Genomic DNA, 13,492 nt, shown 5'->3' on the forward strand with positions numbered 1-13,492 from the left:
TATAAAAAAAATCAGTAATTAAAATAAAATATAAATAAATAAAATCTTAAACGTGAAAAGCTTAAAAATTAGAAATGTTGCCTTGCCAAGTAAAATTACTACAACTTAAAATAAAATTTAATTAAATTAGAGCCATATAGAAATATTAAGCATCTAACAAGATTACTAAAACTTAAACTAAAATTAAAATGAAAACTGAAAATATAAAAACAAAACCTATTGCAAAATATTCATAAATGCAGTAATAGTATATAAATAATACGTAAGCAACACTGACTATTAAGAATGCTCAAGTTTTGCATTTATATAAACAGATGGGAAGCAGTGGCCAAAAAATGGTCTCTGATTAAAATAACTAATTTAATAACATTAGAAATTTTCTAAAAATTACTAGAAATTATACTAAAAATGGTCTCTAATTAAAATGAATAATATTATAATAATTAATCATTTTAATAATTTTAAATATATTTAAAAAAAAATAAATAATAATTTCATGCAATTTTAATATTCCATATAATTTTCTTTCCAGAAGAAACATATGTAAGGATAATATATATATATAATATATATATATATAAAGAATCATATAAAGACTACTGGGATGCATTTCTATTTATATGTCAGATACCAACTGATTCTAAAGTATCACATACTTAAGTGTACAAATGTCTCTAACATGAAAAAAATGAGTGTGTTTGATAGGTTTGGCTTTCTCCAGGAGGACGGCTAATGTCTGTCTCATAGGAATCAGTTAGAGATAGCAAAATCTGCCGCCCAATGTTCAGACCTCATGGTTAGAGAGCTGCGTCTCAGCGTTCTCCGTCAGCAGCACAGGGCCAGAAAACAGTGTGTTCTCCACATCATCCACCCAAGAGGACGTGGCTGTGACTGCTGAATAAAGCTGCTGCTCCATCAGAATGACCTCTCGCTCTGTGGCCTGCAGAAACAATCAAACATAACCTAATGTTTACCATGACACCAACAACAAGCGCACGTCAGAATGCTTAACTGTCAAATTAAACAATAAACCTCTCAAGGCTGTGCACTGTAGTGATTTCCTGGTTAAGGGGTGTAAACATTCGATTGCGTTTGTATCAAAAAGTCAGAAGTCTTCTATAATAATGTGGCTACCTGAGAAGTCATCTCCTTTGTTGTCTGACTGAATCCATTGTGCAGAGACATCAGGCTGGACTTGTCCTGGACGTGAGTCTCTCTCTTGTAGACCGGAGCTGCAGTCTTCACACAAGCAGTTCTGGAGTAAAACTGTTTGAAAATATACAACTTTTACAAAACACTCCACCAACAGAGGCCGTTTCTGATTATTACAACAGTTATGCAGCTCCAGTTATGCAAGAATATTCCCTGAAGGCAGCCAGTCGGCAAAAAGAATAGTGTTAAAGTTTAAAGGAAAATGATAGTTGAAAACCCAAACAGGGAAAGAAAGAGGGCGAGAGAGAGAGAGAGAGAGAGACTAATAGTAATATAATGCAACATACATTAAAAACAGATTTATAGGAGAAATGATCTAGGCGATAAAATTGCTGAGCTAAAATGTATGCATTTTAAGCTAAAAAGAGTCTGCTATTTGTAATCCACCCTCATAGATTTCAATTATGTGAACTATTGATGGGAGAAACAAAGTTTTTGGAAACTTTGAATCACTTGCTTCCAAAACGATTCACTGTTTCGAAGCACTCAAAAAAGCTGGTCAAAATGATGTAAATGCAAGTCAAACCAAACATGCATAAAAACACCTTTTACAACCAACCGCAGACGTTTTACTGAAAGAGTAATCTATTATATACAATTAACAAATCATCAAATATCATTAAATATGAAATGTCTGTATGTGTTACACTTGTTTAAAACAAATGATTCGAAAAGGTTTCAAAGCTTCATGAAGCAGTGTCTTGAACATCACTGTACCGGTTGTTTGCTGTCTTGTTCCAGTGTGTTCATAAGGAGCTGTAGTTTAGTGGCCATGTCTTTTTTTAGACTTTCCCATCTCTTTCTCCTCTGCTTCTTCACGGCCTGAACGTCTCCCTCCAGCTCGACATCAGGCGAGAGCATCTCTGACGCACTGCAGAACATTTGACAGACAGAACTGTGAGGAGAGAGTCAGGGGTGTGCGATAATGACAAAAAATGATATCTTGATATTTTCTGGAATTTTGTCGATAACGATAATCATATGATATTTTGCTAAGCATGTTATTGTGCTGGTACTTTGGCAGGTTTAGGACAGATGACTCCCAAAGCTTTTGATATATTCTGTGCGGTGATTAGTTTGTAGGAGTAACTGAAATTAACTTTTCCAATAAGTTTTAACTGATTTCTACCTTTTATGGGCATTTTTACCTTCAAAGGGCCAATTTTGTCTAACCTAATTAAATGCATGCATCATCTTTTGTGTTAAATTCTTACATTTCATCAATAAATTCTAATAGTAAGATACTATAGGGATGTTACCAATCAAATGAAATCAATATCAACAAAATTTCTATTTTCAATGCATGAAGTGGCATTTAGATGCATTTACACAGACAGGACATGAATGCATTTAACCTGCATGTACAAAAGCATAAATAATGTTGTAATATATATCACAAACCCCTAGAGTCAGAGATTTTAGTTTGAGGTAAAAATGATATTCCTGTGAGATGTGAGAGAAATGTTACCTGGCTCTGACGGGTGACGCCTGCTGGGTGAGTATTTCCTCTCCACGACTCGCTACAGATTTCAACAGCTTCTTCTGCTCTGCAAGTTGTTCTTCAAGCTCCTGAACCCAAAATATTGTCATTCCTCATTTAAACAGATGCTTTCTTATTGAATGCAACTTACAGTAGACTTACTACAGGTTCAGTCCCACTGGAGGACACCATGGTGATAGTGCTAGTGCTATTATTTTGTTTTTACAACCCCAAAACAACCTTGTTGAAAAATGTGATCTACCTTCTGTTTCTGGAGGGTGTCCTGGTGCTGTAGGCTGCGTGTGGAGCGGGCCTGGGCCAGCCAGTCCTGCATGTTTGGACTCTGGGAGAGACTGGAGTCTGATTCACTGGAGTCTGATGGCTCCTTAAGGGAATCCTGCAGGTGAAGGAAAATGCAAGCATTGGTTTTGAATTCCGAAAACACATTGCTGAAACCGAATCATGATCATGAAACCAAATGATTATGCAATCATGAATCAAATAATCAGTTATCATTCTGCAATACTCTTATGAATAATAGCAGGAAAAGAGGAAGCCATGCAGGAGATTGTCATATTCACACCGAACCCAGTGCTGCTGAATTATTCTGCACATAGAGTGACAAGCAAAATAGCTGTGATATATTATTATTACGCTCGCTCTTTAAGGGTCTTTCAACTCCTCCCAAATTAAAGTAGCCTGCAGGACATAAAAGACAAAACATTCAGAGACTAAGAGGAAAAAAAACATGTTTTGGTCAAATTTCATCCAAAAAAAGAAAAAATAAATAAATTATATTTTATTTTTTTATATTTAATTTTAATAAAACTTTTTTGTTTTATATTCTGTTTAGAAATTTATTTATTATATGTATATATATATATATATATATATATATATATATATATATATATATATATATATATATATATATATATATATATATATATATTAAAGTAAAACTCAGATTGTTTTGCATTGTTTGCATTTAAAAATTTTGGTTTGATTGTTTTTTTTTAATGGCTTTTATTTGTTGCTTAATTTTTGTATATTTTTATTAAAAAGCTACTACATACAATTATTATTATTATTATGTACCATGATAATACCATGTTTTCTGGGCATCGTAAATTCTTATATTACCATCTAATGCAGTTAATTATTCAGTGTCGTGACATATCAAAGTATAATAGTATGAACACCTAATACTTCTACCATACCATGAAGCAATTTGGTACATTTTAAGCTAATTTAATTTTTAAAGGTCCAAATGAACCTTTATGACATAGAATCAAAAACTTCTAAGCTTTCAACCTTGATTCAGAGTTCAAGCCCCACCTGAATGTTGATCTGCTTGTCCTGCAGCATCCTCTGCAGCTCTAGCAAGCTGCCTTTCAGCGTACGCAACCTCCTGGCCAGCTGCTCCGCATCCTCCCTGTTCTCCGGCTGGCCTTCCAGCAGAAGATTCTCGCTGTGTCTGGAGAGCTCGGAGAGAGCCAGCACCTTCTCCTCGATCTCCAGCAGCATGTTCTGCAGGAGCAACAGAAGCGAGGCCAGCTCAAACATGGTTCTTCCGCTCTCATCCCAGGCCCTTACTAACACCTACAGCGCCGTACATTATCCGTAATCCCTCACGTGCTCCCAGTAAGCATGCATTCCTTAATATAACAGGAATGTATAAAAGTACTTGAAATTATATCCAAAATTGACTTAAAATATGTAAAGTCTATGCATATGCTTCTAATAAAAAGTCAAGGTGTTTCACAGTGGGACATCTGACAGTTTGTAACCTTCCCATGAAGGCAAAAGTAGCCCCTCCCCTTTCCCCACCAATGCTGCAGCCACCTTCATGAATATGTAATAGGAGGCAGAGCAGATTTCCAGTGAGCTCCAATCCTCTCTCAGGAATACTCTAATACCCTTAAAGCCATTATAACTGTGAACGGTGTTACGCTGAGACATTAACATAATCTGATTACTGCTCGTGCCACAAACGCTTAAGAATCAATCCACCTGAACACTCAGAGGCCTTCTAATACTGCTGTTTACGGTTAACAAAGTTTCCTGTTCCTGAGTCCAGTGGAATTCAGCAAAAACTCAGTCATTTAAAAACACAAAGTTGACACAAAAAAAAAAAAATGTACTTCAGTCTGTAAATAATGAATAAAGTTTCTGCTGTAGGGGGCGCTCTAACCTGACAGTCTCTGAGTTGCTCTTCCATGTCTGAGTCCTGAGAGCAGGAAGTGATGTTACCGCGAGTGCTCTGCAGCCATTGGTCCAGCTGGTCTGCCTGGTTCAGGTAGCGCTGTAAAGCCTGCGCCTGTTGCTGCTTTTCCACACGTTCACTCTGTCGCTCCTACACACATCAGCATATACTGTACACATATACTATACTGGGTATCTTTAAAGCACAGAAGCCTTTAACAGACAATAAAATGAGTGAAAAAATCAATCCAACATACCATTCTGAAAAATAAATGTATACAAAAAAAATTGAAAGAAAGATGATTGAAATACTTATAACGTTAATGAAAATCCATCTTTCTGTTATGTTTTTTTTAAATGTTTTTTTTAAAGAAATGAATGCTTTCCAACAGCAAGGACACATTAAATTGATCAAAAGTGACAATGAAGACAGATATAATGTTACAAAAGATTTCCATTTCAAATAAATGCTGTTCTTTTGTATTATGTATTATGATTTCCATAAAAATATTAAGCAGCACAATAGTTTTCAATAATGATTAAGAATTTTTTTTTAGCATATTAGAATGATTTCTGAAGGATCATGTGACACTAATACGGATGCCATGTGCGTATACTAAAGACTGGAGAAATGATGCTGAAAATTCTGCTTTGCATCACAGAAATAAAATTACAGTTTACAACATATTCAGATAGAAAACTATGGAGCCCCGCAATAGTAATCGTGTGCACGTTTTAGTACATTGAGGGAACGAATTAGTAAATCGTGCGCACAATTTATTTATTTTTTCTTGCATGTCTTTTTATTGTTTTTTTTGTGTGTGGCTCTGTTTTACAATATTACTGTTTTTACTATATTTTTGATTAATTTAATGCAGCCTTGGTGAACATAAGAGTCTTATTTCAAAAACATAAAATGTTGAAAGTTTTTTTTTTACCATACTATATCTTTATTTTTTTAACATTACAATTTTTTTTAATAGGCAGTCACACCTGGTTTGCATTTCAAAACTACATTTGAAGTCACAGTTTTCTGAAGGGGAAAAAGTTACAACAAGTTTGCAAAAAACTGAGCACTAATTATGTATGAACGGTGTTCTTAAAAGAAGTTAAATTATTCTTAAATTATTATTCCTGGCATATACCTCAAGAAGTTGGCGTTTTCCAGAAGCCTTCATGTGGATGGTGGCCATCCTCTCTGACAGCACCGTGAGCGTGGACTGCATGGCCAGCTGATCCGCAGAGTCCGAGTCCACCGCATCAGAGATCAGCTCTTCGGTGAAGCTGGACTGAAGCTCATCTATATCATTCTGCAGTTTGAAAATTTCCTCCATCTGATTCTGGAGGACGTTTTGAATATGACATTTTGTTGTGCATCAGTAATCTTATAAATTTCTTACAGTGTAGAGCTGGAACAAAAACAATGAAGAAGCTCCTTTAATATTTTAATCTTCTCACCTGATGTAGGACCATTTGTCTGTCAGGACTGAGATCGTGCATAGGGGGCTCATTTAATCTGCTCTCGATGGACTCCATCTTATTAGAGATGGTCTGTAGAGAGCCCTGATAGCGCTGCTGCTTCTCCAGAGCCTCGTAGAGCGTCTTCTGCTTTTCACTTATCTGTAAAACATGAAGACAAACTTGAACACCAGATTTGAAATCCTGGTGCATTTGACTGTTGAACACAAAAAGCAACACGTACCACATTTTTCAGGGTCTCCCACGAGCGCTGAAGATCATCTAAGCTCGCTACAGACTCCAGCGAGGGATTGTACAGCTCCTGGATGGGCGCTCTGGTGAGAGTGGCCCTTCCCATGGACATCTACATTTAGGACAGTCAAGAGAAAACCATGCAAGATTAAATATATCATAAATCACTGCACTGCAGTCTGTCACAGACATGTACTGATTCAGGTTAAAATTAAGGGTACTATATGTTCAGAATGACGCATTACACCCACTAGGAGTGCAGTAGAGTTATTATAGTATAATTAAAATACTACTATAGTTTTTATTAATATTTTGAATCATTTTGTGTTTTTTTCAAATGTTAAAATTGTTAAATTTTCATTTTATTTTTTCGTTTTAGTAATGTTGATGTGCATTTCTATCATTTAAGTCTTTTTTAATGTCTGTATAGTTTTTATTAATTATTGTAACCATATACAAGCCATATAAATATTAGATGAAAATTAAATTAGAAATGGTGACTTACTAAAAGAAATAAGCTGAATACTTAATAAATGACTAAAACTGAAATAAAAATAAATTCAAACTATATTGAAATAATAAAAATTATGCTTTTTTATGCTTTTTGATTTTGTTTTTGTGAGTGTTATTTAATATTGTTTACAAGCATGTGATTTTTTTTTTGATTGTATTGGATATAGAGTATAAACTGAGCAGTAGACAGTATGTTGAGTTTCCATTCCAGACTGATTTTTATTTATTTATTTATTATTTTTTAAACCACGGTGAAACTGATAATTACAAAAGGGCAGCACAGGCTAAACGTCTGCTAGAAATCAGATTGCTTTGACATTCCTGTTAATACCTTGCTAATGGCTGCTTCAGAATTAGTGATAGGAGAGGGAGATCGACAGAAAGCAGGAGAGCAGATCTCACTGCTGGTGCCCTCCTCGCCAGACTCCTCTGTCACAGGAGACAGGAAAGACTGACAGCGACCAGCCGACATCTGACAGCGTCACAAGAAAGAGAGAGTCACGGAGAAGAAGATATTAGTCGATCAGTTCACAAAGCTGTTAATCAAGCTCTTTGATTTTGACATGCAAAGATCACAGAGAGATACAGGAAGGAAAAAACGCTGTTCAGGTAAGAGGGTCAGTTTTTAATCAACACAATGCAAATTGATTTATTATTCTGCATTTCATAATTCATTATTTTCATCATAAGTACATTTTTGTTTTGTTTTCATGCAGAATATTTAAATACTAAATTTGTAATAATCTGAAAACTCTTTTTTAAGGGTAACATGTCTTAATCCATTTGCATGTCAAATAAATTTATCTTGATTTAAGGATGATTATATATTTTTAATGCAAGATGAAAATTCAGATCAGCCAATTAAAAACATGATTATAAATCATGTTTTGTATTGCAAACAGTACAAACATCAATTGCTTTTTAAAATATTTAACACTCCAGTCTGTTTCCTTTTCCCACAATTACACTGTCATGCCCACGTTCAGGGTAATGATACATACGGAGACTTGTGATTGGGTATTTCTTTTCATGGCATCACCGTCCAGATCCTCCATACTCTCGGTTAAGCCCTCTGCATCACTCACTGTCAGGAGTGTGGTGGCGTGTTTAGCTTTCACCGTCAGCATCTTACACTTGGAGTTCAGGGATGCAATTTGCTCCTGGTAGCCCTTGATTTTCTGGGCCAGTTCCTGTTTAGATAAAAATAAACACAGAATATGACAGATGTTATTTAGATACCCTTTAGGTTAATGCAAGAAGCAGAAAAATCAGCCTTGCTGAACACAAACAGTAGACATTAAAACACAAAAACAAGATTAGCGGACAAAATATTTTGTTAGTTTTTATTTAATTATTTTTATTAATTAAAAAATAATAATATTTTTAAAAAAATTATCAAATTTATTCAAAATATTCATAAATACTATAATAGTATATAAATAATACAAAAATAACACTGCACCTCATGATGGCTAATTTGTGTCTGCAGCTCTTGTATGTTACTGGTGTTCACAGGCTGGTCCTGAATGACCCGGTGAGCATCTTCAATCATGGCCTGCAGGTTTTTGACTTCTTGTTCGTACTGTTCATACTGCACCACTGCCTCCTAAAACAGATATAACACACATATGTTTGTTTTAATATCACAAAGAAGATGTTAATTATAATTACTACACCCCTTTCAGATGCCTCTGACATATTTAAATGCAAACTAATACAGTATTTAGCACCTTTACGAATCTGTTTCATCATGTAGACCCAACAATGATGTTGGTCTGGTTTAAAATAGCAAAACCTGACCCACTCTTAAAGTACACATGCAAAGTTATTCATCATCATTATTTACTTTAAAAATAACCCTCTGAATACATCTCTAATTTATAATCCTTTCTGAAGGATCATAAAACAAACACAACTATTTGTGCCTAATAAGCTATAAACAAACAACACGGAATCAAAACCAGCTGGTAAGCAGGTGGTTTTATTCCCATCTGGTGCCGCAACAGCTCCTCCTACCTGCAGGATGTTGCATTGCTGGATGGCGGTGTGCTGCAGTTGACTGGCCTCTTGTTGCAGATTCAGAGCAGTGCGGCAGATGGACAGATTGGTCACCACTTCCTCAGGAACTCTTAGAGCGCTCTGACAGTCCTGTACGGCCTCCACCTGCTGCTTGAAGCTCTCCATGTCCGCCAGCAAACGCTGAAAAAGATCAAAATCTATTCTAAGAACAAAACTACTTCCCTTCCACACTAAAATATATTATATATTTTATATAGTGTTAATGGGTTGATGGAAATAATTCATTTGTTGATCCTTTCTGTTACCAGTTCCAGATATTTAACCAGTTACACTACAGCCACAGACTTGTTTACTTAGAAGAGTATACTTTATTATGTTTACTTTATGCCTACTTGAAAGGAATAGTTCACCCAAAAATGAAACTTTGCTGAAAATTTACTCATCCTCAGACTGTCCAGAAATTAAGCATTTCATCACTTGTTCACCAATGGATCCTCTGCAGTGAATGGGTGCCGTCAGAATGAGAGTCCAAACAGCTGATAACAACATCACAACAATCCACACCACTCCAGTCCATCAGTTAACATCTGACTGCAGAAGATCCTTTGATGAGCAAGTGATGTAATACTAAGGATACGTCCACATGAAGCCAGAGCTTTCCCTATCCGATCTTTTTTTTCCTTGTCTCAAGAAATATCTGCGTCCACATGAAACCACAAAACCGACACAAAACAATGCAGTATACATGCCAGACCAGCATGTGGCGCAGTAATTCTGCCACAGAGGTACAATAAAAACGGAGAAGAAGACTTGGACTATGCGCATAAACCTTGCACGCGGTATACAAACAAACATGGAACAATACATTTATTAATCAGTGTTTATGTTAGTTAATATAAAAGTAAATCATTCAGTGTTTGTTCATGTCTTTGTTGCTGTTACATGACATAGCGGTGTCTGACTAGGGGCGAGACGTGGGCTGATGACGTCATTGTTTCAGAAAATATACAGATTCGCTGTCCACACAAAAACGCAAGGGCGGCATTTTCAAATTTATCCACTCTGGGACCCGGTTTCAAAAAATATCGGTTTCACTCTCCTAAAATGCTGGATCCGTGTGGACGAAACGCCTGTACGATACAAAATTTATGTGTATACAGTGAAACACGTCTCCATGTGGACAGGGCCTAAATTTCTCCAAATCTGTTTCCAGTGTAGGGTGTTTTAAAGAGGAAAATAAATACTTCTTGAGAATCAAGACAGATTAATGTACCTGTCTTTGAGTCAGTTGTTCTTTTAGACTCAGTCGGGCCAGTTCTGGAGATGTAAGAGTGGCCTGAACCTGCTCCAGAGACACATGCAGGGCCTTCACTTCACTCTCAAACCTCTCCATATCCTGAAACAAAATAGAAAGGCAATCACATTTAGCTAGAGAAAAAGTCTCCAGTGTAGTTAAGAGAATAAAACATCAAAAAAAGGTCACACCTTTGCTGCGTCTTGTAGACTCTGCAGTCGTGATCTGATGCTCTGCTCCAGCTCCTCAGTGTGCCGGCTCAGTTCTGACACCTGCTGTCCCATGGCCTCCACCTGCAGCGTCTCAGACAGTATCTCCACCTTCTCCTGCATGGCCCTCACGTCACCATGGAGCTCACGGGACTCACGTAGAACAGACTGCAGGGCCAAAAACCCAGATATGTGATTTCACAAAAATAACTGAAGTTGGACTCTATGCTATATGTGTATTCTGTGTATTGTGGTTCACCTGATACATCCTGATCTGCTCTTGCAGGTGTGAGGAGGAGTTCCAGATGATGTTGGCCTTGACCAGGCTCCTGGCTCTGTCTGTCCACTTCACTATGAACTCAAACATCTCATTGTATTCATCTAGATGTGCATCAGCCTTGAGAGACAAGACATACCACATGACATTCAGATATGAAAAGCTCTAACTGAAAGGTCATGAATGATCAAATAGCTTGTAGCAAATAGGCTTGATTTGACTAAGATAGTGCCTTTTTTCTATTAGCAGAATGTTCATTTTGTCTTTAATCGATTAGTAAAATATAATAGATCTTCTTACCTTCTTTAGCCATATTGTCTTATATTCGGCCAGTCGAAGAGTGTGATGATGGATCTCTCGTAATTTGGCAATAGCATCAGCCAGCTGTCTAGCTATCACAGGGTTACGACGTCCAAAATCCAGCACTGCAGCTTCTAGCTCAGCGAGATTCCGTCCACAGCCGTCAAGTTCATCACAGAGATGCTATAGAAATACAGTCCAAGTAGTTTATGGTCATTCAAAAGAGGGAAATTTGTTTATAAATAAAAACACCAGAAATATTATCAATTTAAAAGATTATTCGGATGCAACACTAACTCTGGCCTCATCTTTGGCCTGATCAATATCAGTGGCCTTTTCCTTCAGAGAGGTAGAGACAGCCTTCAATTTTTCGGACACGTCATGAATTCTGGAGTGGAACTCCTCTTTTATAACTCTGGTCTTCTGGATGTCTCTCTCCTTGGCTTGAACCTAAAGATATGATTCATTATTTATATCTTACATGCAGCCTTAGTAAAAATGCTAATATTGTTGAAAACATGTCTTCTATGAATTAATGAGAAACTGCCTATTAATTCACAATGAAAACAAAAGGGTAATTTAGTACCTGGTCCTCAATGGATCCCAGTGCCAGGGACACTTCTGCCAGTTGCATTGAGATCTCAGATGGTAAAATAGTGTACAGGTCCAAGTATTTACTTTGCTGCTGCTCTGCAAGCTTGTCTACATTCTGACGATGAGTTATCAGCTCTCCATGCATCACCTGCACAATGATACAATTCAATGAAATGCAATACCAGGATGACACACTATGTTTGCTAAAATGTGCAGTATACAAGCAAGATAAACTGCACTGCATCCCACATTGCAATGTGCATAGCTTTATTTCAAGTCACCTAAATAAACATGCACTATAGTGAAAATAGTGTTGCATACTAAAGTTTAAAACACATATTGCCAGATGCAGCATACTGTTTTAGGTATTATTTTTCACCTCCAGTTCTTGAGTCAGAATGTCCAGATCAGATGTGGGGTTCAGCAGAAGCTCCCTGGAGTCCTGGATCCAGCTCTTGACAAGACTCAGTCCTCTTTCCACGCCTTCCCTGTCTGACAGTTCCTGCTGAACCCGAGTCTTTCCTGTTCTGGCCTTCTGCAGAAGACTACAAGATACACAGAATAAGCAGATTAGCATTCAGTCCATACTTGGCATGATGTATCAGTCTAATTAGGCCAGTATGGGAAGCAAGACTACACTGACATTAAACAGGTTAGTATTCAGTCTACTTTTTGCACTAGCTGCAAATGCACTGGTTACTGTAGGCAGCTGAGTGATAAATAATATTGCACAATGTATCTGTGATCATACTGATACTGTTTCTGTAAAATCTGTAACAACATTGTACCATTTTCTATGACAAGTATTAAACAGCACTGTATTTTGGTGGATTTCATTGCTATTGTTTTGTATTGGATTGGAGGAAGACTGTGTACCTTTCCAGCTGATCTTGCACAGCTTTGACCTCCTTCAGACTTGGCAATTTCTCATGATCAGCTGTTGGCACAGACACCTCCACACCATGTAGCAGGCTGAGAGCATACTGTCGAAGGAGAGTTAGAGAAGACAGCTCCCTCTCCAGGTCCTGACTAACCAGCTCGTACTGGTCCAGATGTGACTGCAGTGTGGCTTTGGAGGCTTTCTCAGCAGTGCAATCAGGAACGTGGCCCTTTAGTTCTTCTGTTACAGCTCTTAGCTTCATCATCTGAACAACATAATATCTTGTTTGAAAAACTGTCATTATTTGTAACATTAACCTGTTTGCCCAAGCTCTTGTACCATTAAAATGATATATGTATTCAATACACCATTTCAAATGTTGTAGTATTATAACATTTCCCTAATTTGAGTAGAGGCAGAACATCATAACATCAAACGAGGTGTCCCGGGATATCTGGCCACAAATACCACAAGTGAAACTGCACCTTTTCCCTGAAAGTTCTCCATTCGTGGGCCGTATCCTCCAGCACCCTTTCTTGGCCTCGTGCTACACTACGCAACCTGGTCCAGCGCTGCCACACTGTGGTCATGGATCGGCTTATGGTGGCTTTACTGGCGTCACTTCCAATCAGCTCTAACTGGGATGCTTGCTCTTCCAGGCCAGTCAACTTTTCTTGGAAACTGTTCACCATGGATACTAACGACTATATGCCAAAGATGGAGACATTCTGAGTTGGGTTTTCATCATTTAGACATCTGAATACGTTTATTGTCTCATGAAAGAGAGTCAATACTGCAT

At 37.2% G+C, this 13,492-nt stretch overlaps 1 protein-coding gene across 1 annotated transcript in view; it reads right to left on the bottom strand.

Annotated features, from left to right (window-relative positions):
- Positions 1-13,492, bottom strand: part of LOC109107444 (nesprin-1-like) — a 105,766-nt gene that overhangs the window by 28,235 nt on the left and 64,039 nt on the right. Inside the window, 23 exon segments of the mRNA XM_042773558.1 lie at positions 791-940; positions 1,135-1,266; positions 1,930-2,083; positions 2,681-2,781; positions 2,955-3,089; positions 4,031-4,222; positions 4,887-5,048; positions 6,043-6,237; positions 6,356-6,517; positions 6,600-6,719; positions 7,452-7,592; positions 8,122-8,310; positions 8,583-8,726; positions 9,137-9,319; positions 10,413-10,535; positions 10,625-10,810; positions 10,902-11,039; positions 11,220-11,402; positions 11,517-11,669; positions 11,806-11,961; positions 12,193-12,358; positions 12,690-12,958; positions 13,179-13,397. Coding sequence (XP_042629492.1) covers positions 791-940; positions 1,135-1,266; positions 1,930-2,083; positions 2,681-2,781; positions 2,955-3,089; positions 4,031-4,222; positions 4,887-5,048; positions 6,043-6,237; positions 6,356-6,517; positions 6,600-6,719; positions 7,452-7,592; positions 8,122-8,310; positions 8,583-8,726; positions 9,137-9,319; positions 10,413-10,535; positions 10,625-10,810; positions 10,902-11,039; positions 11,220-11,402; positions 11,517-11,669; positions 11,806-11,961; positions 12,193-12,358; positions 12,690-12,958; positions 13,179-13,397 — 3,753 coding nt within the window.

The sequence above is a fragment of the Cyprinus carpio genome, chromosome A17 (assembly GCF_018340385.1).
Source record: "Cyprinus carpio isolate SPL01 chromosome A17, ASM1834038v1, whole genome shotgun sequence".
NCBI lineage: Eukaryota > Metazoa > Chordata > Actinopteri > Cypriniformes > Cyprinidae > Cyprinus > Cyprinus carpio.